The sequence below is a fragment of the Sapajus apella genome, unplaced genomic scaffold (genome assembly GCF_009761245.1).
Source record: "Sapajus apella isolate SASKATOON/1434 unplaced genomic scaffold, GSC_monkey_1.0 scaffold17, whole genome shotgun sequence".
In the NCBI taxonomy this organism is placed as follows: Eukaryota; Metazoa; Chordata; class Mammalia; order Primates; family Cebidae; genus Sapajus; species Sapajus apella.
The window spans coordinates 28,550,700-28,578,016 of NW_022436957.1; the positions used below are offsets into that span (position 1 = coordinate 28,550,700).

General features: G+C 34.9%; 1 protein-coding gene across 10 annotated transcripts in view; it reads right to left on the reverse strand.

Moving 5' to 3' along the window:
- DMD (dystrophin) overlaps nucleotides 1-27,317 on the reverse strand; it is a 2,282,798-nt gene that overhangs the window by 1,930,738 nt on the left and 324,743 nt on the right. For all 10 annotated transcript variants that reach the window (XM_032285804.1, XM_032285805.1, XM_032285797.1 and 7 more), the window contains one exon: nucleotides 20,210-20,271. Coding sequence is in view for 4 of the 10 variants with exons in the window: in XM_032285801.1 (XP_032141692.1) it covers nucleotides 20,210-20,271 (62 nt within the window). In the remaining 6 variants the exon portion in view is untranslated. Of the gene's footprint in view, nucleotides 1-20,209; nucleotides 20,272-27,317 lie in introns of those variants that run through there.

Genomic DNA, 27,317 nt, shown 5'->3' on the forward strand with positions numbered 1-27,317 from the left:
TCACCCAATTATTTCTACCAAATCTCTTTCCCTTCAAGAGAGGGAGTGGAATTAGTTGTCATCCAAAAAGGGTAATCCAAAATCACAAGAGCAATTTAAGAGAAGTTATTAATGATTTGTTTTTTTTTTTCCATTTATTTATTTTATTGCATTTTAGGTTTTGGGGTACATGTGAAGAACATGCAAAATTGTTGCATAGGAACACACGCGGCAGTGTGATTTGCTGCCTTCCTCCCCATCACCTACATCTGGCATTTCTCCCCTTGCTATCTCTCCCCAGCTTCCCACCCCGCACCATCCCTCCCCTATTTCCCCCCAACTGACCCCAGTGTGTAGTGCGCCCCTCCCTGTGTCCATGTGTTCTCATTGTTTAACACCCGCCTATGAGTGAGAACATGCGGTGTTTGATATTCTGGTCTTCTGTCAGTTTGCTTTAAAATTTGTAGATACTATAATATGCTGTCAATATAAGTAGCATCACTTTTAGGAAATAAATCCCTAAACATTAATTTAACGTGAAATGGTTCATAACAACTACAACCTGAACCGAGATCAAATCATGTCACTTAGATCCATATAAAGCAGTACCTACTATACCCCTCTCACCTGGAGAGTTTGCTGCAAGGCATACCTGGGGGAAAAGGCATTCATGTACTGCTGCCTCAGTTTGAAAGAGTACCTAAAAAGTATTCACGCAGGGTTTGTATCACATAAGGAGAAATTGTATGTGCTTGTTCTTGAAACCTCGGCAGTAATGGTAACAGAAGGATAATAGCAATACATATCTTGATTCTATATATCAAGCTTTATTCTAGAAAAGGTTGGGATTATTGAACTTAAAGAACATGGTATTCTGTAGTTAATCAGACAACTTTAATTTGGGGCCATTCTGGAGACGTTTACCAGAGTAATAATTATTCTTAACTTGTTAAAATTCATTTTTTCTAATTATAATCAGAAAATCACCAAAGTATACAAATGCAATACTTTTTTTCTTATTTTTCTTCTCTTTTCAAAAATTATATCTTCTCTAAAATTTGTTTTTCTTTTCAGATTATTTCTCTAATACTTCCATTTTTGTTAAACAATTCTTTAAATTCCATGTTTTTATTTAGAAAAAAGTCAGGGATTGGATCTCTCCTATATTCAAAAGTGGAATCATTGCTTTTCTACATTGAGGTGAATGTTAGTGATTTGGAACATAAACAATATTCGCTAAATAATTGCAAATAGTTTTTTAAAGGGTAAAGTTTGCAATATTGAAGAGCTAAACCAGCACTGTCCATTAGAATTTTGGCTGATGATAACAAAAATTTTCTATACATGCGCTACAAAACACGATGGTCACTAAAGCTATGTGGCTATTGTGTACTTCAAATGTAGTTAGCAAAATGGAGGAAAAACATATTTTCTTTTACTTTCTCTAATTTAAATTCAACTTTATTCTTTGCCATTGTCTAGTGGCTACCACATTGGACAGCACAAATCTAGAATTTAATTACTAATACATGTATACATTTTTTATTGGTACATCCATCATATAAGGTTGTATGTGTGGAAGCATACAGATAAATGGATGCCATCTTATTATTATCTAAAAGCCAAAATATAAACGTTTTATGACTTAAAAATGCCAGATTCTTGCTTCACTTTAAAATGTGAGGAACTCAGATATTAACATAATTTTGACCAAAAGTAGCCTCAATACCAAATGCAATTTCTTAGCCATTTGTGCAAGACCAGAGATTTTTCCCCCAAAATTAACTAGAAAAATAACTTAATCCTCTGCTTTAATATGCCATTTCACAGCTTGCAGTTTCTCATTGTGAATGCTCCTATTTCTTTTCTTCTTGGAACTTTTGCAAAACTATTATGCCAGAACATGATTTATATTTTGTCATTCGTTTAAAATCCAGAATGACTTTTTATGCCATTAAGTCTATTTATTACATTAAAGAAAAGTGAATACTTAATAATTTGGGGAAAACAATCAAAAGCTTTTGAATAATTCTAATTGGCAAGTACTTATTTTTTAAAAAGTAACATCTATTTGATGTAGATCTGTGATCTGATAGAAAACTAATTGTTTTAAGTATTTGTAATCCAAGCAGCCGTGATGCAAATGAATTTAATTATCAGTTTAAAAATCCAAACAATGGGAAGTAAGACAACATGCTGCCTTCAAAGCTATAGTAATAAAAGAAGTGCTAGTACATTTCCTCATGTACCTGAAAATGAGTGACCCAGATTTCCTTGCACTAAGGTCTATATAACTTTAATCATTTTGATTGTATAATCAACTTCCCCCATTCATTTCTAAAGATAAATTAAGATGCATGCTCTCATTAAGAATAAAACATCCTGATTTCTTCATATTCTAAATAACTTGCCTTTTCCAAGTTTTCTGAGGGAAGAATTCCTGAATGACAGTCGCAAAATTAAAAAGTACACTGAATACAGTAATTATATTTATTTATTTATTTATTTATTTATTTATTTTTTTTGAGACGGAGTTTCGCTCTTGTTACCCAGGCTGGAGTGCAATGGCGCGATCTCGGCTCACCGCAACCTCCGCCTCCTGGGTTCAGGCAATTCTCCGGCCTCAGCCTCCTGAGAAGCTGGGATTACATGCAAGCGCCACCATGCCCAGCTAATTTTTTGTAGTTTTAGTAGAGACGGGGTTTCACCATGTTGACCAGGATGGCCTTGATCTCTTGACCTCGTGATCCACCCGCCTCGGCCTCCCAAAGTGCTGGGATTACAGGCGTGAGCCACCGTACCCGGACCTAGTAATTATATTTATTTTAATTTTCTTTCTTTAAAAACAGACTGTTGGCAGGGTGCAGTGATTCACACCTGTAATCCCAGCACTTTGGGAGGCTGAGGTGGGTGGATCATCTGAGGTCAGGAGTTCGAGACCAGCCTGGCAAACATGGTGAAACCCCGACTCTACTAAAATACAAAAATTAACCAGGCCATGGTGGCAAGCACCTGTAATCCCAGCTACTTGGGAAGCTGAGGCAGGACAATCACTTGAACCTAGGAGGCGGAAGACCACACCATTGCACTCTAGCCTAGGCAACAAGTGCAAAACTCTGTCTCAAGAAAAAAAACAAAACAAAACAAAACAGATTGTCTGTATTTTATATTGAATTTGAGTAAAATGTAAAATATGCAGTGAATTTTACTAAAATCAATTTATTTCACTGAATATTAGACCAAAGCATTATAGTTAGGGATTCCCCTTTGGCAAGGCTCCCATTTAGTTCCCAACTATTGTGATTTATAGCTAATGTGGAGAAAAGTTAAAAAATGAAGAATTTTTGGCATGACACAATTATAAAACGAAGAGAAAAAGCCTACAGTTTTTAAACCAAAACACCTACCTTTAGAACCTGTATTTGTGAGTAAGTAGTTTGAGCAAAACATTTAGACAAATGCTCTTCAAACTCTAGGTCAAGACATTTGTGAGTTGTGTGTCATAACTGCCGTTAATGTAAAAAGCCAAACAGAAGGCCAGCCGCGGTGGCTCATGCCTGTAATCCTAGCACTTTAGAAAGCTGAGGCGAGCAGATTGCCTGACCTCAGGAGTTCAATATCAGCCTGATTGACAGGGTGAAACCCCATCTCTACTAAAATACAAAAATTAGCCGGGCATGGCAGCATGCAACTGTAGGTCCCAGCTACTCGGGAGGCTGTGGCAGGAGAATTGCTTGAACCCAGGAGGCAGAGATAGCAGTGAGCCAAGATTACACCACTGCACTCCAGCCTGGGTGATAGGGCGAGGCTCCGTCTTCAAAAAAAAAAAAAAACAAATAGAAAAGAATGAAATAAAATTATTAAAGTGTGGCTACATATACTAAAAATGCCACTTTTATAAAAGTTTTGTTTTAGTTCTGCATGTTTATGTGTGTTTTGGGGGGTACTGAATCATCAAGGGTGCTTACTTTTTCTCTTAAATTGGATTGTGGACAATGTAGGGGAGAAAAAATTTATTTTATCATCCATCACAAGGTTCATAGCTGAGATCCCTATAGCAAAAGACAGGTTAACAAGAGAAAAGCATAGTAATTAATTTAATATACATTTTACAAATGACACCAGGACACAGGAGTATTCAGAAATGAATACCTGAAGAAAAAGGGGAAACCTGCGTATTTTTATGCTAAATTTGATGAAGAGTGGACAATCATGCAGAAATATGATTGGAGAACAAAAAGTTGCACTCTACTGATAATAAAGTTGGGGTAGGGGAATGTGGCAAGGCCTGTTTGTTGAGTCTTCTGTGTCCCGGTGTGACATGCCTTTCCTTTGGGTATGGGACACATGAGGGGTCTTATGGCTTACTTCAGGGGAAGGCCGGATAACTCTTTTATGATCTACTTCAGAGGAAAAGGGTGGAAGAAGGTCAGAGACTTTCTCACTTCTACTGTTTCCTTAAATGCCAAGGTGCCATATTTGGGGATGGTATGTCCTGAATTCCACTAACAACAAATATAAAAAAAGGTGAAAGCTCTCAATTTAAAAAACAACAACAGATTATTTAATCATATGAACTCCGGAACCTTTAAAGCATTAAAAAGAATCCTGGATCTGTCTCCATTTAGTGTTTGGCAAGTTATTTAACTGCTCTTTGCTTTGGTTCTCTCACATATAAAATGAGGATACTAACAACGTCTATTTCAATACATTGCTTTAAGAATTAACTGACAGCGCATATATATCTTTGACATACCAGTTAAAATTCCTTTGGATATATATCCAGAAATAGGAAAGTTGGATCATGTGATAGCTCTATTTTCAGGTTTTTGAGGAATCTCCATATTATTTTCCAAAATGACTATACTAATTTACATTCCCACCAAGAGTTTACAACGTTCTCATCACAAAACTGTAAGTTAGCAAGGTGATAGATATGTTGATTAGCTTGATTGAATTTTTCTGCAATATATACATAGATCGAAATATCGCATTGTATACCATAAATTGCTCAATTGTTACTTGTTCATTAAAAATAAATAAGGCCAGTCACCATGGGCCATACCAGCACTTTGAGAGTCTGAAGCAGTTAGATGGCCTGAGCTCTGGAGTTTGAGACCAGAATGGGCAACATAGGGAACTCCCATCTCTACAAAAAATATAAAAATTAGCTGAGCATGGTGGCAGACACCTGTGGTCCCAGCTACTTGTGGGATTCAGATAGAAGGATGGCTTGGAGGTCAAGGCTGCAATGAGCCACAATGACTCCACTGTACTCCAGCCTGGGTGACAAAGAGAGATCTAGTCTCAAAAACAAAACCAAACTAAACCAAAATAAATAAATACAATTAAATGAAGAACCCATGCATATCCATTATAACAATGCCTGACGCTTGTAAAGGCTAGCCATTTGTATGACATCTCTGTTCTTGATCTTTGAGTTACTTTTAGGTTCAATGGGAATTTTTTTTCTTTCTTTTTAAATGCTGTGTAAAGCACTGTGTTTTAAACAATGTACATATAAAATTTATCTAAAATTTCTGGTTATGTGATTTTGCTAACAGGCATATTTTTCACGGAACAAAAAGTCCTGGACAGCAATCCCTCATTGTCCATTTTTCTCATATGAATTTTTCTGTATTTGAAATGCTACTGACTGTCAGGACTTGGCCCTGCCCTGCTTCGATCACATCTGTCATTTTATTCAACAGAAAGAAGATGAGAGCTCTTGGCATTGGGGAGTAAGAAGTTAGTATTGTAAGTATGATTATATCATACAATACTGGAAATCGTTGCTGAGGAGCAGCCTTCATATTGCCATTGAAGAAGGCTGTGATCCTATATCCTGAGATCAGCCAAGAGATATAAGATCTATTCATAGACTTGTACAGTAGGTACAACACAACATTGGTTGTTTTAGGTAATAATGTAGACTCATAAATCATCATAACACTTGGAAAATATTAGGTACCATATAGTAAACTCCTAAAAGAGCTTTACTACCCCCAGAATAATATTTGAAAATTTAAGGCTAACTACTTCCAAATCAACACAGTTTTGAATATAATTTAACTGTGGCCTTTGATATGGTAAATTGCCAATTATAGCTATCTAGGTTGGGTTTAAATTGAGTTAGGTTAAACTGTGGCCCAGTGATTTTTCTGGTTTCTTATGTGGTCAATGCAGTTATATTTGATGGTGGTACAGCTGAGATAAAAATATTAAATGTAATAGTCAATTGCAAGGTCATTATTTTTTTTTCCAAGTAATGAAAATGTAGTACTTGATCCACTGTAAAATTACAGGTTAATGACTCAGTCCTACAGAGTAGCTCTCAAAGCTTGTTCAACGTACCCACACTGATTCAAGCAATGATAAAGTATCATTTCAGCGATTAAATAATGACAAGAAGCATAAATCACGTTTTAGATGGTGCCACAAAATACAAATTTTAAAGGTCCCAATAGACATTTTTGGATAAAATAATGAGAAAAAAAATGTTCAATCCAAGGTCGATGATAAATATTTACAAATTTTCAAAAAAAATAAATATTTATAAATCCTATTATTTAAAAAAATGATATAGTACGTTTGAATTTACAGAAGTTTTAGTCTTGTTTCCTGACGCATCAAACTCTATTTTTGAAAGTACTATGAGTAAGGATATTAAAGTACTTTAGATTGCTCTGCCAACTGTAGAAGACCTGCATATGCCTTCCCAAAACATGTCACTTTTAAGAAAGCAGGCTTGATGGCCACGGTAGCTCACGCCTGTAATCCTAGCACTTTGGGAGACAGAGACAGGCGAGTCACCTGAGGTCAGGAGTTTGAGAACAGCCTGGCCAACATGGCAACACCTCTACTAAAAATATAAAAGTAGCAAGGCAATGTGGTACACACCTGTAACCCCCACTGCTTGGGAGTCTGAGGAAGGAGAATCACTTGAACCCTGGAGGCCGAGGTTGCAGTGAGCCAAGATAGCACCACTGCACTCCAGCTTAGGTGACAGAGTGAGATTCTGTGTCAAAAATAAATAAATAAATAGATAAATAAATAAATAAATAAATAAACTGGCTCACATTTGCCTTTTGTTGCTGGATTTCTCAACTTGTGCTCATACGGCCAACTGGAGAAAGAAACATGTTCTAATAACATATTCTCAAGGTTAACATAGAAAGGTATTTCTCTGTCAAACATTTTCACTCACTAAAATAAAACAGATTGATGAATCTATAAGAAAGTATGTGTACATTTGCCTTTTTCTGTTTTTATTTTTGTGGATTTAGGAGGCAAAGTGTAGTTTTGTTACATGTGTATGTTGTGTAGCAGTGAAGTCTGCTCTTTTAATATAACCATCGCTCCAACAGTGAACACTGTACCTAATAGGTAATTTCTCACTCTGCACTCCCCTGCCGCCGTCTCACCTTTTAAAACATTTTTGTATTTTTATTTTTTGTGGGAACATTGTAGGTGTATATATTTCCAGGGTTCATGAGATGCTCCCACCTTTTGAAGTCTCCAATGACTATGACTCCACTCTCTATGTTCATGAAAAGATGCCACTTTGACATAGCACTATGTTGAGCTGAAGGCAATTCAGAAGAAGCAGATATAAGAAAAGTTACCTGCCCTCCCACTATTTGCCTGAAAGCAGTACATACATTTGCAAAGGTGTCCATCCTCCCCTCTCTATCAGAAAGGACAAAGTTTGATCACCAATAGCAACTGTAGATCTTTATCACCATGGAGACTGCACCAGAGGAATCTACATAACAAATTTTCCTGACTAGCCTTTATCTACCATTAGTTTCCCATGTATTTGCCTTCCTACAACTGGCCACTCATAGAGACTCAAGGTCCTTTTACTTTGCCTTATAACTTCTCAAAAATTGTATTGTTCTTTGTTAGAGAAATTTATTCATTTTTCCTTATATACCTTTCATGTATACACGACGTATGTATGTTAGTAAACATTATAGGTTTTTTCTTGTTAATATCTCTTTTGTTATAGGAGTCCCAGTTAAGAAATAAAGGCAGAGGCTAGGTGCAGTGGCTCACAGCTGTAATCCCAGCTCTTTGGGAGGCTGAGGCTAGAAGACCACTTGAGCTCAAGAGTTCAAGACCAGCCTTGTCAACATAGCAAGATCCCCATTTATCCAGAAACTAAAAAAATAAATAAATTAGCCAGGCATGATGGTGCATGCCTGTAGCTAAGCTACTGGGGAGGCCGAAGTGCACGGATGGCTTCAGACCAGGAAGTCAAAGCTGCAGTGAGCCAAGACTGTGTTAATTGCACTCCAGCCTGGGCAACAAAGTAAGATCTTGTCTCGAAAATAAAACAACAAAACTAAACAAACAGACAACCAAAATAGAGGTAAAATAATGTTTTCTTCCCCCATGAAATGCAATTGTTTTATTTAAATGTTTATTTAACAAATTGTTTACCTGATATACAACTAACCTGAGCGTAATTAGTATGAGCAAATGGCTTTTGTAAAGATATTCTCAAATTTACCTGACTTGAGCTAACCACATTCAGATTTTAATTACTTTAAGGTTCTCTAAACTACACACACACCACACACACACACACACATGCATATATATGTTTATATTATACACACACACAAATGCTACATATGTATTCTAATTGTTTTATTTATTTTCTGTGTATTTTAATTAACTTTTTGAGATTCTTGAAACAATTGAAATGCTTTTTATAATACTTTAAAAAATAATCACTACATATACCATGTTCTCCAGTAACTGAGCAATGTAAAGAATTTCTTGGCCAGGTGCAGTGGCTCACACCTGTAATCCCAGCACTTTGGGAGGCTGAGGTGGGTGGATCACCTGAGGTTAGCAATTTGAGACCAGCCTGACCAACATGGAGAAACTCCATCTCTACTAAAAATACAAAAATTAGCTGAGCATGGTGGCACATGCCTGTAATCCCAGCTACTTGGGAAGCTGAGGCAGTAGAATCGTTTGAACCTGGGAGACAGAGGTTGCAGTGAGCCAAAATCATGCCATTGCACTCCAGCCTGGGCAACAAGAGTGAAACTCCATCTCAAAAATAAATAAATAAATAGAATTTCTTATATGTATGGCTTTATTCTAACATTCATATTTCTTGAGTACGTATTGAATGTTAGCACACACAGCTGGTAACATATGATAGTGGGCAAAGTCTCTGTCTAGATTACAGTTTATAGGCTAATAATGGAAGCTTTAGGACACTTTTCCAATAATTACGTGACACGTTGTTATAGTTTGAAGTGTGACCTTTTAAAACAGAAATCGCTGGAAATACACTGTCCTTAATATTATTCAAAGGACTTATAGATGCAGAACCAGAAAACAAGCAAAAAACAACATCTCAGTTAAAATCAGTCATTTCAGAGGAAACAAACTGATCATCATAGCAGTAGGGAAAATTCTGGGGAAACAAAATGTTAACTTTAAAGCATTCATCCAAGCCTCAGCCTATGGGCTGCATGGGGCCCAGGATGGCTTTGAATGCAGCCCAACACAAATTTGTAAACTTTCTTAAAACATTATGAGATATGTTTGTGATTATTTTTTAGCTCATCAGCTATCATTAGTGTTAGTGGGTTTTATGTGTGGCCCAAGACAATTCTTCTCACAGTGTGGCCCAGGGAACCAAAAGATTGGACAATCCTGCTTTGAAGGCTTCCTTTTCAGTTGGCCATGAATGTGCTTACATGATTATGTAGGGATTGTTACCTAAATGTAACATGTTAAATTTAACATGTTTATACATTGATGACCAATGCAGAAAAGCAAAACTGTTGAGTCACAAATGTTTTCTGGCCAATTTCTGTTTCTGGTCTGTGCATTTGACTTGAGCACAGATCCATTGTGGCATATTTGATGTGTCATGTACACATGCGTTGAGTGAAGGGAAAAAAAAGACATTTTCTTTTTATCATTATCCCATGTAACTTCATTGAAAGTGACCTTTCATTCATTTTTCCATATTATTTCCTGGGCTACTCTTTCATAATGTTCAAACAATTTGGAAACAGGAATCATATAATGAATTCCATATCAGTTTATAAGCTAGACTATTAAGATTCATAAATACATACATATATATATATATATAGTGTTTTTTTTCTTACTGCTTTGAAGTATTGAAAGGAGTTTTAGCACAGGAGTGTTTTTATACTAAACATATTTTAGTTTACACAATCAACTTTACATATATTATACATATTTATTATTCAAATCACAATTTTTTAATTAATTAATTTTTTATTATACTTTAAGCTCTGAGGTACATGTGCAGATCTTGCAGGATTGTTACATAGGTATACACATGCCATGGTGGTTTGCTGCCTCCATCACCCCGTCACCTACATTAGGTATTTCTCCTAATGTTAGCCCTCCCCAATCTCCCCACCCCCATCTATCACTCTCTTAGCCCCTAACCCCAACAGACCCCAGTGTGTGATGTTCCCCTCCCTGTGTCCATGTGTTCTCATTGTTCAACACCCACGTATGAGTGAGAACATGCGGTGTTTCGATTTCTGTTCCTGTGTCAGTTTGCTGAAAATGATGGTTCCAGTTTCATCCATGTCCCTGCAAAGGACATGAACTCATCCTTTTTTATGGCTGCATAGTATTCCATGGTGTGTATGTGCCACATTTTCTTTATCCAGTCAATCCTTGATGGGCATTTGGGTTGGTTCCAAGCCTTTGCTATTGTAAACAGTGCCACAGTGAACATACATGTTCATGTCTTTATAATAGAACGATTTATAATCCTTTGGGTATATACCCAGTAATGGGATTTCTGGGTCAAATGCTATTTCTATTTCTAGATACTTGAGGAATCATCACACTGTTGCTTATTCAATAGTCTTCATGATATACACTTTGAATCTGGCTTCAAAAATAGTACATCCTTCTCTATTTTATGCATTTCATGTCAACTATATGTAATTGTGTCAAATTAAGATTTTTAGATAATATCCTGCTACATTACACTTAGGTTTTCTGACCAATAGTTTCTTAAAGATTCCTCTGTAGTTACATTTTCTAGTTTCCTTTGCAATTCAGTTTAGCCATATAACTGGGTTCTGACCCATGGGATGTTGATAGAGGTGAAAAAAGTCTCTTCCTGTCCTAGTCAGAATATTCTAAGATCCCTCTACAGCTATGCTGTCTAATATGGTAGTCTCTAGTCACATGTGGCTTTGGAGCACCTGAAGTGTGGCTATTCTATGTTGCTGAGATTTGCTGGAAGTATAATATAAAACACACAGTGGATTCTAAAGAGGTAGTACAATAAATAATGCAATATATAATACTAATTGATATATTCATTACCTATTGAAGAAACAATATTTTGTTTTACATATGGTTAAATAAATATTATTAAAATTACTCCACCTGTTTCTTTTTAATTTTTTTTTTTTTTTTTTTTTGAGAGATGGAGGCTCACTCTGTCCCAGGCTGGAGGTCAATGATGTGATCTTGGCTCACTGCAACCTCCACCTCCCAGATTCAAGCTATTCTCCTGCTTCAGCCTCCTGAGTAGCTGGGATTACAGGTGCCTGCCACTATGCCTGGCTAATTTTGTATTTTTAGCAGAGATGGGGTTTCACCACTTTGGCCAGACTGGTCTCGAACTCCTGACCTCATAATCCACCTGCCTCGGCCTCCCAAAGTGCTGGGATTACAGGCACGAGCCACTGCACCCAGCCTCTTCTTAGTTTTCAAATGACGGTATGAGAAATTTAAATACTATATAAACTTTTTGCATTACATTTCTATTGGATGTGCTGCCAAACTTCTCAGGATTCCTATATATTTGTCTATTCTACTACATCCACCACTCATTTCTTTATCATTAATTACTCTGTATTTTTTATTATAAATCTAGTGTGTGCCAGGTACTCGTCTAATAATCACCTACCATTAAGATAGAGGATGGGGCATGTGACTTCATGATCAAAATGGGGAAAACAACGTGATACAGGAACTGAATTTAATGACAAGATTTTTGTGCTCCAACTCCAGTCCCTGCCAGAACAAGCAAAAGGAGTGACTACCATGCGGCTTTCTAAATGGCTGTATTGAGGACCGCAGGTGCTGGGTCCTGACTTTTATGAAGAATGGGCACACCAAGTTATGAAATGATAAAGGACTCTTTTGCCTCATTCTTTGGCCTTCAGGGACTGTGGTGATTTTGCAATGTCTGTGAATTGTGGGCTTCACTGAGGGTGGTGATAGTTCTAAAACAGGGACACACAGCTTTAGGAATGGTTTCAGTCATAAGTCTGACTACATATACTTCCTGCTGATAAACTCATGCTTTTGTCAATCTTTCGCTAATACTGAAAAACCCTCATAAACCATCCTCCATTTCCATTGTTGTTCAAGGACTTTAGACATTCAGATTTCTCAGACTATCTTTTCTTTTGTAGAGAAAATGTGGTTGGTTCCTTTACAGTCTCTTTCATTTGCATATTATTGTTAGACACAGTCTAATGTTATACAGAAAAAAATTGGTTGAAAACATGAAAGACAGTGTCTAACAGAATATAAAATAAAGCAAAACAAAACCAAAGCATTCAAATAACTAATATGAGAAAGGTATCATTTATTTTCTACTTTAGCCAGCCAATTCCAGTACTTCTGACTTTTCTCATAAGTCTTTTTTCCTAATATTTGAAGCATTGTTTCTCTTTATTATCTTACTTAATCTAAAATAGTTTCTTCAAAACTTTTTAAATTGTCTTTTAAAATCTTTACTTTTATATCTTATGAAATCTGTGTATCAACATTATACTTTAATACTAACAAATTTTGCTATACAAAATTGTGAAGGAAACAAAATAGCAGCCTGCTTGTTGTACCCACAAAAGCTTATTAATCCATTTTTAAAAGAAATAACATTGTCTATTCATTCATCTTTTGGTTACCTCCTTGCTTAAGAAGTAAGGTACTGAAGATGATACAAGATGGCCAAATAGGAACAGCTCTGGATTGCAGTTCCCAGCGAAAATGCAGAGGGTGAGCGGTCACTACATTTCCAAATGAATTTTTACTGCCCACAGGCCAGGAGATTCCCCGGCGGAAATGCGCCACAATTCTCCGGCACAGCAGTTTCAGCTGGTGCAGTGGGTCTCCACACAAAAACTCACACAAATCCGGGTGCCATTTCAACTGGTGACTGGAATGCCTGGGAGACAGAGTTGCCCATTAAACTGAAAAAAAGGGGGCTTAATCAGGAAGCCAGATGATCTGACTTGGCTGGTCCCACCCTCACAAAGACCAGCAATCAGAAATGCTCTGGATTGAGAGCTTCACAGCAAGCACAGCTGGACCAGAGATGGTCCAGCTCTGTGGGGGGAAGGACGTCTGCCATTATCAAAACAGTCTGCCACTACCAAGGCAGTCTACCATTATCAAGGCAGTCTGCCATTACTGATGCAGCCCACCATTACCAAAGCAGTCTGCCATTACTGAGGCACTCCACCATTACAGAGACAGTCCGCCATTACTGAGGCAGACCGCCATTACTGAGGCAGTTCTAACTATACCCCTATAAACAAAACTGCAAGGAAGTTCACACAGCAGCTGGGCAGAGCCCACGGCAGCTCAGCAATGCCTCTGCTGGCAGACTGTGACTAGGCTACCTCCTCGCTGGGCAGGGCATCTCTGAAAAAAGGCAGCAGAATGACAGGAACTTATAAATAAAGCCCCACCTTCCCGGGGCAGGGCACCCGGGAAAAAAAGATGGTTATGAGTTCTGCTGCAGCAGATTTACGCATACCTGCCCACCAGCTCTGAACAGAAAAACGGAGTTCACAGGTCAGCATTTGAGCTCCTATAAGGGACAGACTGTCTCCTCAAGCAGCTCCTGGACCCCTGTATATCCAAAGAGACGCCTTATAATGGAGAACTCAGGCTGACATCTGGCGGGTATCCTTCCGGGACAAAGATAACAGAAGAAGAAACTGGCAGCAGCCCTTAATTCTGCAGCTGCTGCAGGTGATCTCCAGGCAAGCAGGGTCTGGAGTGGACCTATAACAGAGGGGCAGTCCTATAACAGAGGGGCCTGACTGTTAGAAGGAAAACTAAGAAACAGAAAGAAATAACTTAATCAGCAACAAAAAGGACATCCACTCAGAGACCCAATCCGAAAGTCACCAACCACAAAGACCACAGCTAGATAAATCCACAAAGTTGAGAAGAAACCAGTACAAAAAGAATGAAAATACCCAAAAAAGAATGCCTCTCTTCTTGAAGGGATCACAACTCCTCACCAGCAAGGGAACAAGGCTGGATAGAGAATGAGTCTGATGAATTGACAGAAACAGGCTTCAGAAGGTGGGTAATAACAAACTTCTCTGAGCATAAAGATCATGTTCTAACCCAATGCAAAGAAACTAAGAACCTTGAAAAAAGGTTTGATGAAATGCTAATGAGAATAAATAGCTTAGAGAAGAACATAAATGAATTGATGGAGCTGAAAAACACAACAGGATAAATTTGCAAAGCATACACAAGTTTCAATAGCGGAATCCACCAAGCAGAAGAAAGGATTTCAGAGATTGAAGATCAACTCAATAAAATAAAATGAGAAGGTAAAATTAGAGAAAAAAGAGTAAAAAGAAATGAACAAAGCCTCCAAGAAATGTGGGATTATGTTAAAAGACCTAATCTACATTTGATAGGTGTACCTGAATGTGACGGAAGGAATGAATCCAAGCTGGAAAATACTCTTTAGGATATTATTAAGGAGAAATTAAAATTCATGCTCGTTTCAATAGCATCATGAAATTATGGAGTTAGGAACACAATGATTACAATTAAAATGTCATGTTCTCAAGAAGACCAGATGACAGCATGGAAAATAATAGAAGTAAATAAGAAGGAGAGAATCAGAAAAAAATGCATAAATATATGATTCCTTCAATTCAGAAAATATATAATGACAATAATAGGAATATTTTGTGTTCATATGATTTACTATTTATAATGCCCTTTTAATAAATGTTTTATTACAAGTAGGCATGAACATATAAGTAAAATAAGACTTACAGAATTTCAATTTTATATTTACCTTTCTTTTCAAATAAAGTATGGATATCATGTTTTCTCCTAAGTCACAGAATGGTGTAAAGAAGCCTACTTTACCAAAAAATAACAGGCTGATGGGGTGATGGAGAAAATGGAATACTTATACATTGTTGGTAAGAGAGTAAATCAGTTCAACCAATGTGGAAATCAGTGTAATGATTCTTCAAAGTGCTAAAAACAGAACTGCCTCTCAACCCAGCAATCCCATTACTGGGTATATACTCAAAGAAATATAAATCATTCTATTATAAAGACATGTTCATACATATGTTAATTGCAGCACTATTTACAATCGCAAAGACATGGAATCAACCCAAATGCCCATCAATGATAGATTGGATAAAGAAAATGTGGTACATCTATATCATGGAATACTATGTAGCCATACGAAAAAATGAGATCATGTCCTTTGCGGGGACATGGATGGAGTTGGAAGCCATTATCCTTGGCAAACTCACACATGAACAGAAAACCAAGTACTGCGTGTTATTTTTCAGGTGGAAGCTAATTGATGAGAACACATGGACACATAGTGGGGAATAAAAGACAGTGGGTCTAATTGGAGGATGGAGGGTTGGAGGAGGGAGGGGATCAGGAAAAATAACTAATGGGTACTAGGCTTAATACCTGGGTGATGAAGTAATCTGTACAACACATCCCCATGACACAAGTTTACCTATGTAACAAAACTACATATGTACTCCTGAACTTAAAAAAAGAAAGCCTGCTTTACTGACTCACAAGTTTGTGTTACTTTACACTACATCATGCTCATCATGCTGGCTAGAAGGTAAATTAAAAATAAATCTTACAGAAAGTATGTCATATCAATTTATTTTATCACATGATGTTATCCAAAGAGGGTGAGTCCTGGCTTTTTAATCTGGACACTTATGTTGCAGCAATGAAGAGATAAATGAACTATGGTGGCAGGCCAGGTCTCACTAACGCAGGCCTCCATTTCAGCACTGAAGGAGTGGTCAAGTTAAATATTAAAAGCTGATAGAGCCAGTGCCCTTATACAAAGGCTGAAAGGTAACAAAAGCCCAACAAGAGTTTTGCCCACGCCTTTCCTGGGCCTTGAAGCATGGCAAAATAATGAAGGAATTTTTAAGAGGGTCCTTTTAGGATGAAAAAAAGTTTTATTGGGGATCTGAAGAAACTCCCCAGGCCTCCATAAACAAGTTTATTGGGTGTCTGAAAGAACACCCTCAACCTCCATGACTTAGCAGGAGACAAGATAAGGGTAATCACCCCAGCACCTGGACCCATGTAGATTAGTAAATTTACTGAGGCTCCAGAGGAAGGTCTTCAGGACTCAGATGTTAGTTATAGATTAGAAGAAGTTAATCACTTATGTCTGTAGATGAATGCACACTTACAGCTAGACATATAGCTGAGAAGATATGTAAACTCTGAAAAACTTTGTAATTTTTAGTTAGTCTGGGCATAATTTCCAGGCCTTCTCCCTATAGCCAGTTACAGAAAAAAACCTTCCTCCTTTCCCATTTCATCTGCATCTCGTTATTGGGCCGCAAGAATAAGCAGCTCAACCCTAAGTTTGGTCCAGGAACACTATCATATCATGGGCTCTTGTGAAGACATTTGACAAAATTAATTATACATTTCTACTTCATTTAAGTCAAATATGCATACTATGTTGGAAAAAACTTAGACAGAAGAGTGCAGTAAGGAAATAATGATGATCACTAAATTCGGTATAGGATCAAAACCATCATATCACTCGTAGGGAGAAAGTTTATCTCTCAATTGATCTAGTAGTAAACATTTTTGCCATAAAATTTCTTCTCAAACACAAACATCAAGTACATTTTATGACAAAATTATTTTTGGTCATTATTTCAAAACTGTACTTTCCTTTAATAAGCCTGTGTGAATAAGATTTTTATAATGCAAATTATACTTGCCATAGAGTATACACTAGGCTTTTTAAAGGATTATAACATATCAATAAATTACATGGAAGGAATATTAACCCAGAATTAATCTTATCTAGAAATGGCTTTGTGTTTATGCGGAGATAAATATTGTTCACTTGTCTCTATATAATAGATGTGATAAATCACATTCTAGTAGAATTGTTTGGAATCGAAGGTTAATAGAAGACTTATTTTAAAAAGAGATAGGGCTTATTTTTAAAATGGTACTGGGAAAGTAAAAAATCAGTTAGATTTACTCCAAAGACACATTTGACTTCAAATGAAGCCACAACAAAAATCTATTTAATCACATTTATTTTCTTAAAATATCCCTTCTGTAGCTTTACAAAATAACAAGGAAATACTTTGTTGTCTCTCTGTAATTTATAAATATTATGTAAATGTGTATATAAAAGGCAATGAAAAATTATTATCTGTCTGTGTGGTAAATTAGACACAGACACACATTAATACAACTACAAAAATGAATATGAATTAGAAGGTTTATTAGGGAGGCATTTTTATAGTTGTTTGAATGTGTGTCTGTGTCCAATTTACCACACAGACAGATAATTTTTCATTCCCTTTTTGTTTTTTTAAAGTCTTCAGCACAATTTTTCCACTCAGTTTTTCTTCTTTTTCTAAATTTAGCATAGATTTAATGATTTGTACTACTGACCTAGTGTATTTATTATATTCATGTAATGCACTAGTGATAAACATTGAGATTATAAAGAAGATAATGCTTTCCTGCCTTTGATGGGCTCACATTTTAGGGCTTTCTTCATAAAAGTTATCAGATTTCCTCTAGCTCAGATTACTGCTTTCTCAGACCACCCACACTAAACTCACTCATTTCTACTCCACTTAGCAATTAACCAAAAACTCCCAAATTACTGTGTAGGTTCCATGAGATCAAGAGATTCCACCTCAACTCATTTGTGTATCCTACATCGGTAGAATTCTGTTGAAAAGCATGCAGTGATGCAATAAATTGCCAAATGACATATATCACAATTATGTTTATGTTTTGGTATCACCAAGTGGCTTAAACTGAATCAACTCGCTCCCTCTAAATTCCTATCATCTTCAAAAGTATCCAAAAGAATGTAATCATTTACCTAAATTTTGACAGAAAGTGGTAAGAAAATATGAAAAAGATTCTTTTCACGTTCTCAAAATTAGAAGCTAGCACACACTTACATGTACATTTTACCTTTAAATAAGTTTTCTCCTTTGTCCTTGTAAACTTTTATTTGTATTTCTGGCACCTAGGCTATGCTTGATAATAAAATTTCTGTACTTGAAAGAATGATGACTCATCTGATGCAATTATAACAGACTTAGGGCGGACATTTATAATATAAATGAAAAGTGGAAGGTGAATTAGAGGATGCAAATATTTGGGAGAAAAACAGTAAATGTATTAATATATGTGAATATTTTACAGTTTTAAGATATGGGCATTCATAAGGACAGAAAAAAAACCACCTAATTGGTCTAATATATTAATAGAGGATGAACTGGATATCAAGTTTGATTTGCATATTAACAGGTGTGTTGTGATAAGTTAATGTACAGAGTGAAGATCTATTTCAATTTGTGGGAATGAGGATACACAGTGCTTGTCATGTTTATTCACCTTATAAAAATTACTCTGGTTCAAGTCAAAGATTCAGAGTATTATGACATTTATTATTTAAGAAAATTTCTTCACAATTCTGATTTGTCTGTATGCTTGTTTGAAAATACATCTCGTCTGCTTCAGAATTCCAAAACTTTAAAATGTCAGTTATGCCAGTATATACAGCAATCAAACCATATATGCCCATGGTAAATATTCTGAGAATTATGAATACCTATCCTAAATATCCTGAGTTTTTTATTTATTCTTCTATATTTTGTTGTTATATTTTATTTCACTTGGCTAAAAAAGTTGAGGATTTAAAAAACATTTTTAAAATATATGTTTTGGTTTATGTCTCTAATAGAAATTTATTATTAATTCAGCAAGTGAATAAAATGAACTTTTATTAATTAAAATTCAGTAAGTTATATTAAAGAGAACATGGCAACATTCTGCTACCAAATACCACAAAGAATGGATGATACTCTAAAAGCTTTTGTCATAGAAAAGGGAGAACTTCTGAGATTACGTCTACTAGTAGATTCTTTTGGATCCATTATCATGATTTTTTCAAAATCAGACCCATAGATTGAGTAATTCATAGCTATTAAGAGTATCAGGCAATGGACTAGGAATTTTCACTTTTAGTAATTCTTTAAATCATTACATTAAGAAACAGAATATCCATTATCACAACTATGCCACTCTTACAGCCTTAGATTTAAGGGCCATATTTTATTAGCTTTACTTTCCATTATCTAGATTTGTTGTATCAAGTAAGCAATCAATATAGACATACACAAACATTCATGATGGAAACATAAGAAAACTGACTCACCAAACATTTGATTGATTTACTCAAATCCAGAATAATAATTAAAATGCAAGACTTTTAAACCTTGACATCCTAATAAACCTCCATATATCACATTCCTAATACTAGTTTTCAAGGTAACAATATTTTACTCTGTGTTCACCTATAATTATCTAGAGTTGTGCTATTGATTAGAAATTGAGTTGTATTTTCAAAATAAGTAAATATTAAGACTATGGATTGATGCCTGCAGAAAAACAAGATGAACTTATTGTTTTCAATTATTTGAAATATGCTCTAAATTATATGGGCTGAATACACCCAAGGCAATTATATTGTTTTTCTTGAACTTGGTAAAGACCAAGAGGGACAAAAAAAATGATAATTTTCACAACAAAAGTCCCTCATATCTTCTTCTTCTGTGTAACATTCCAGCTACTTGATAGAAGATTATACCTATAATATTCTGATGACTCAAGTCATTAAAGAAACTCACATTGTCAAAAAGAATGAAAGATATACGTTTTATAAAATTAAATAATGTATCTTTGCCATATCTTCTGCTGCTCATTCCTTAAATAAGAGTCAACATTATAACCCCAGATTTGCACAGCTAAAATAAAATGACACTATGAGAAAAAAAACACGGATTTTAAAAATACACAGGTACACAGTCCATTTCAAAAATTACACAACTTATATTACGTCTTTAAAGTAACCAACCATTCTTACCTTAGAAAATTGTGCATTTATCCATTTTGTGAATGTTTTCTTTTGAACATCTTCTCTTTCATCTAAAATGCAAAATAAAAAGTAAAAGTTAAGAAGCAACTTTAAATGTAATTCATATTTTACAACCAAAGTAAATTTCCATTATTATGTGGTAGTATTAATTTACATTTAGTATTACATCATTGATAAATGGAATTAAACATGAGTGATGTTGGTTTGGGGCATTCAAATTAAAATTACATCTGAAAAACGGACAGGCATGATGGCTTACAGCTGTAATCCCAACACTTTGGGAGGCCAAGGAGGTCAGATCACGTGAGGCCAGGAGTTCGAGACCAGCCAGGTCAACATGGCGAAACCCCATTTCTACTGAAAATACAAAAGTTAGCCAGGCCTGGTGGCATGTGCTTGTAATCCCAGCTACTTGGGAGGGTGAGGGAGGAGAATCATTTGAACCAGGAGGTGGAGGTTGCAGTGAGCCGAGAACACGGCACTGCACTCCAGGCTGGATGACATAGCGAGATCCTGTCTCAAAAAAGTAAAATAATTATATATATATATATATATATATATATATATGTGTGTGTGTGTGTGTGTGTGTGTGTGTGTGTGTGTGTGTGTATATATATATAATCAATATGACCAAACCCATAGTCATGCAAACACTGTATGATTACAGAAAAATAGTCTCATCTGAATAATAGTATTTATTTCTCAGTTATGACTAGATACTCCAGTATAATTAAAACAAACTCTCAGCTGTCATTTACCCTGATAACCATTTCTGAGCCTTTTCCCATGCTATCTCCCCAGCCATGTAGAAATGATTATTCCCTCCTTTGCAGCATCTACATACTCTAACGTGGGCCTTCTCCCTCTATGGAAGAGGTTTCCTGATGAGCAGGACCATGGTTTAGTTATCTTTGCTTCCCAGAACTTAGCACACTGTATGAACAAATTAAGAACTCAGAAAATACGTTTGACAAATACGTGAATGCTTTAAGGGAGGGGAGATTTTACAACTCTAAAATTTCTAGGACCTATTTTCATCTAAAAGTCAGAAAATGTCAAATAAAAATGCAAATGGTACTCTTCATGGCTTACATATAAATACTCAAAGGAAAAATCCTCAAGGATTTATACTAAGGGATTAGGGAGAAAAATTATTAAAAAACAACTTCACAGAATTCATGCTTCTACAGATGATCTTTTTTCCCTAATCTGGAAATTATTATTAAGTCAAATGGACAGAAAAACCATTAATCTTGATATATTAAAATGTTTTTCTCCAAGCCAAAGACTATTTTTTAATTACTGTAAATGTAACCATATTAATGTTCAGTAAATGAATATACCTGAGATATTTAAAACTGATAGATTTCATATTTTATTTACTTGGATCAAAAGAACTGTTATTAAAATGCCCTTTACAAAGTAACTTTATTTGCTCTAATATTTTTTTCAGTGGTAGATCTCCTTTGCTTCTCTTAAAAACATGATATACAGTAAGGAATCACTTTCTTATAATGAATATATGCATGCACTAAAAATATCTGTTTATCTTTAAATCATGATATTAATCTATAAGTAGATTTCTTTAATCAATATGAGAAAGAACAGTGAATAAATAAATTTCAAACTGTCATCTTAGATGAGAAATTTTATTTAGCATTCCAAAATACATTTTTCTTATTTAACTGTGTTATTCCCACAAGCTACTATATATATGGTTAATATTAACATTATTCATATGGTATACAATAAATCTTAGCTACAATATGGAAGTATTTCCTTTGTTGACAAGGGTGAATAAATATAAACAGATAGTAATAATTTTCAAACTTATTCTAGCCTCCTTTGAATCTTTACTTCCATAAAATTAATACTAGCCCTTCCAAAACAATTTAAAAAGAAATAGAACATTTCAAATAATCAAAATTAAACCATCTTAATTGACTTTCTGGAGGAAGATTTGTTAATACATCTATTTATCAGTAACATATACATCTATTCCTTAAAGTAAATGACTTATTTGCAATTCCACTTATTTTTCCTACATGTGCATGCATACCTTCTGTCAGAAAGCAGAGCAGTTGAAAGCATACTTTCGATGTCTTTAAAACAAACCCAAAATCCTCTACCAAAAGCTCAATATGAGGTTGTTTGAAGTGATTTAATCTAGAGGCTTTCAAGTGAAAAATAGGTAGTAGAGCGAAAGTTTTATTCTTTTCAATTATATGAAAATGGAGCAATTTTTAGGTAAGCATCAAAGGCGGCACGAAAACCGTGACATGTGCAAAATGTTATGTATCTACTGTGTAAATAACACTAAATGTGAGCTTCAACATATAAACATCTTTGTTAGTTTTCCTCTCTTACCTCTACGTCTTTAATATAAGAAAAATTTGTCTTCCATAAATTATATGCTAATTGTTTATTTTGGTATAGTAGCATATATTTTCTTTAACATAATAACTATTAAAATAATTAATTGTATTATTATTATAAAATATATAACAATTCTTAGTGCCTTACTACTCATAAGGTTGTTTTAATTATGTCATCTGAATCTGTGTGTAATTTATTACTTTATACATAAACACAAGCTGAGAAGGAATAAAGCTTTTAAGTGACAGAAATTAATATAGATTTTCGGAGTCAAAGTCCATGGCTTTTCACATTGATCAGATATCTATCATTTATATTATAAATGCATAATTAATAATACAGAATACTGTTAGATAATCAGAGTCACAAAAGGTGAACACATTAGCACAATTGCAAAATAATCATGAATTCAGAGCTTCTATTTTGAACAACTCAAGGAGGTTCCATGTATGTCGTAACCTATGTGAATAGCATACTGGAATTTTGCAATGCATAACTTATATGCCTGTATGAGCTGATCTAGAACTGAGTAATAAACCTCCCCTATGATGCTGGATGATATGGTTATTAATACTTTCAATAATAACGCTCTTACATTTAGTCATTGATATTTGGTATTTCAATTTTTGTCGTATATATCATTATGGAAATATTTTAACATCCAAAAATCAATCAAAATTTCTGTGTCTACACATTACAATCCCCCATAAATATATATTTTATATAACCAAAATAATATTCTTTCTTTTTCACTTATTTTATCATAAATATCATATAAGCTGCTCTTTCCTTTTGTTTGCTATTAGACACTAAGTCACAATAAACATGTTCATGAATTCGCTTCTTTTTTGTTTTATAATTGTCTTGGAATAAATTATCAGGTCAACTTTATGAAAACCTTTATGACTTTTGCTAAATATTTGTATAGTATTTTACAAGTGGTCATACCCACTTCTACTGGTACCAGAAAGAATGAGGTTGGGAATTATAATGTTAGCAGCAGGTATGCTGTTGATAGGAGTTTTGTTGCTTTAGTTTTTTAAGGTACTGTTACTTTGTTTAGATGTAAGGAGATACTTCATGTTTGCTTTAATTATAATTAATTTGATTACTAATGAAGTAGAACATGTTTCATGCATTTATTTATTCTGCATGTTCCTACTTTTGTCAAAATACTTGTTTATATCCTTGCTCATGTATCTATTGATCACTTAATATTTTAAAATTAATTGGAATGGGAAAATTATATATCCATAATTCTTAAACATTTCAAGTCATGGGCTCCATTTGATTATCTGATGAAAATAATGAACATTTTCTAGAGAAAAATGTCTACGCATACATATTTGCATACAGTTTCATAGAGTTCATCGACCTCCGTGCAGAAAATTCTTATTACCTTAAAATCCAAGTTAACGATCACCATTGTAAATTAAGCTACTTAGTCAATGAATGAACATTTTTTTCCCAAGTGGTCATATGCATTTTAATTTTTATTTTATTATGCTAAAATTTTATACTTATTTATTTGGATTGATATATTTTATTGCTATTTGTCGTATTGCTTAAAAGTTGACTAATTTAAGCATAAGTTGTATATCCTTAGTTAATCTAAAGTCACTATACATATATATCATGCATATATAAATTGGTCTAGAAACTATTTTGAAACTTTAACAATATGTATATTTCTGTAATCACATAGTCTATAGTAAAACATTAATGTGCAATCGGCAACAAAGCAAATGAGAAAAGAATAAAGTGATAGCTGTTTTATTACAAAATGATTATATGCTTCTGTTTAGTCATTTCAAGTAACACATATTCTATTTCATTTCCTTTAGGATTTGTTTATAACATTTTATTTTACTAATAAAAATATGTGTGTACATATTAATATGAGCATCAAGGAAAAACATCTCTTTTGGGAAAATTTACTTGAAAAGTGTTCCCTGGAGATGTCAAGAAGTGAAGAACTACTACTTCATAAATTGCAAAAACTGACCAACATTTTATTTTATTCTCTCTATGGGGAAAACCCATATAAAATTAGCTTTCTAATGTGACATAAAGATTGTATTTTATCTCAGAAATCTTTAACCCCTTCTAATAAAGTTATTTTTATTCAGTATATGTGGCCTTTCATATTTTTTAAGATCAGTACAATGACCTTTTACCCTGTTATTAACTTTTATATTCCTGAATCCCTCAGGAATATAAATATGGGATATATTAAATTGAAATATTCATGATTCACAAGAGCAAGTTACTGCAGAAGAATGATATTGGGCAAACTGAGAGAACATTAAATGTGTGGAACTGGCTTGTAGTCACTTTGCAGGACTTATTAGAATTGTGGCCTTAAAATTGCCAAGGCTCAGCCTCTTTAACTGTGAAATGAAAATATTAATTGCTTTTTAACTCATAGAGCTATTGACAGGATATAGAGATCATTTTGTTATGTAATAATTTATAGAATAATTATTTATAGAATGCTTACTATGTCCTGGTCATTGCAGTAGTTACCAAAAATAGAAACAAGACTCATTCTGGGAAAGCTCTTAGCCTAGTAGATAATAGACATATCAGAGATAAATATGAAATATTCTGCATAACCAAAACTATATATAAATTTAAAGGATATTATAGGAGCATGGAGAAAGGAACCTACCCATTACCTTCTCCCCATGGGTGTTAGAAAAGATATTTTGGAGAAGGCAATGGGTAGGTTGAGTTTAGAAGAATGAGAGAAAGTAAAGAAGGAATAAAGGTAGGAGGAAAATAAAGATGAATCTCACTGAGCAGACAGCAAGGGCCAGGGCAGAGTGATAAGAAACTGAAAGTACGTGATCATTCACCATGCAATTCCATTTTGTTGTACTCTAAAATGTGAGAAAGGGAGTGGCATGGAATGAAATTGCAATGGGAGTTGGGAGCCAGATGTTGGAGAGCTTCCATGATAAGACATCTTCTCTGCTATCAGATAAGACAACGTAACTGAAAGCATTTAAAAACTGGGGAAAAAAGAACCCAGAAAAACAGTTCTATAAACACTAAAAATTATTTCCACTACACAAAGCAGTTAACCATAATCTGTTCAAGAAAATCATTTTTTTTTTTTTTGAGACAAAGTCTCACTCTGTTGCAGCGGCAGGAGCGTATTGAAACCATCATAGCTCTCTTTAACTTCAGACTCCTAGGCTCAAGCAATTCTCTCACCTCTGTCTTCCCAGGAGCTACGTCTACAGGCACACATCATCACATCACCACACCTGTCTAATTCTTAATGTTTTTGCAGAGATGGGGTCTCCCTATGCGGCCCAGGCTGGTCTCAAACTCCTGGCCTAAATCAATCCTTCTGCTTCAGCCTCCCAAAGTGCTAGGATTACAGGCATGAGCCATCACACTCGGCCTAGAGAAACATTTTTTAAATGATATTTCCTTAGGGGCTAGTTACTCTTTTAATTGGAGATCTTCATCACTACAGTGACACAGAAAATGTATCTTTCAAAGGAGAAGGGAATATCAAAGTTGATACTAGTTTAGAAATAAACGTAGTGAAGAAATATAATGGGATGAGTTTATTTCACTTAAAGAAAAAACTATGAAGTAGTATGGGAGAGCAATTAAGTTCAGTCTATTCTCTGATTCTACTAAACATTAGAAAAAAGAAAATAAAAAATATGGAAGATTAATGATAAACATTAGATAAGATTATGTGATACTTTGGAGCATTATTAAAGAAGGCACCAAATTCAGGACATATTTAGAAAATGGATTTACTGTGCCTTTAATATTACAAAATGGCAATGCAGAGTGAAGGAGGTTACAATGGAAAATGGTATGAAAAATGCTTTCTATTAAATTTGAGTAATAGTCTTTGAGGATGGGATTTTTCTATGGCCTGAGGTGGCATTAGTGGTCAGCTTATAATGAGGAGGTCTAAAATAATTAAACTTCTGCACAAAGAACAGAAAAACTGTTCATGTCAAAGAGATTTCCTTATTTCCCATTCACTCTACAATCGATGCAATGCCCTTTTCACTGCTCACCATCCTACAAAAGTTGTTCTTAATAACATCACCTACATCCTTTCTCATTTCCAAGATAGTGACTGTCTGGATCAGAGCTGTAATCCTAGCACTTAGCATAGAATGTGTTACATAGTAGTGCTCAATAAAGGTATTTTAAGTTAATGAAGACCAGATGTACTTTTTAGTCCTCTTCTCATTTTTCTCCTCTGCAGATATTAATTCTATTAACCTGTGGTAGGCAGAATAATGCCTCCTCAAAAATGGCCACGTGCTAATCCCTGACATCTGTGAATAAATTATGGTACATGGAAAAGTGGAATTATTGTAGATCGAATTAGAATTTCTAATTAGTGAACTTGTGATTGGGAGATTATCCCAGATTATCTGGGAGGGCAGGATGTAATTACAAGGGTCTTTAGAAGGGGGAAAGGGTGGCATAAGGGGGAGAATTTGAAAGCAGCATGAAAAGGACCTGGCCCAAGGTGGCTGGTTTTGAAGAAATAGGAAGAAGGCCATGAGCCAAATAATGTGGGAATTCTCTAGAAAATGGAAAAGGCAAGGAGATAGATTCTCCCATGGAGCCTCCAAAAGTACGCAGTCCGTTTGGCATCATGATTTGAGCCCAGTGATGTTCATTTTGGATTTCTGACCTGCAGAACTGTCTGAGAATAAATTTATATAATTTT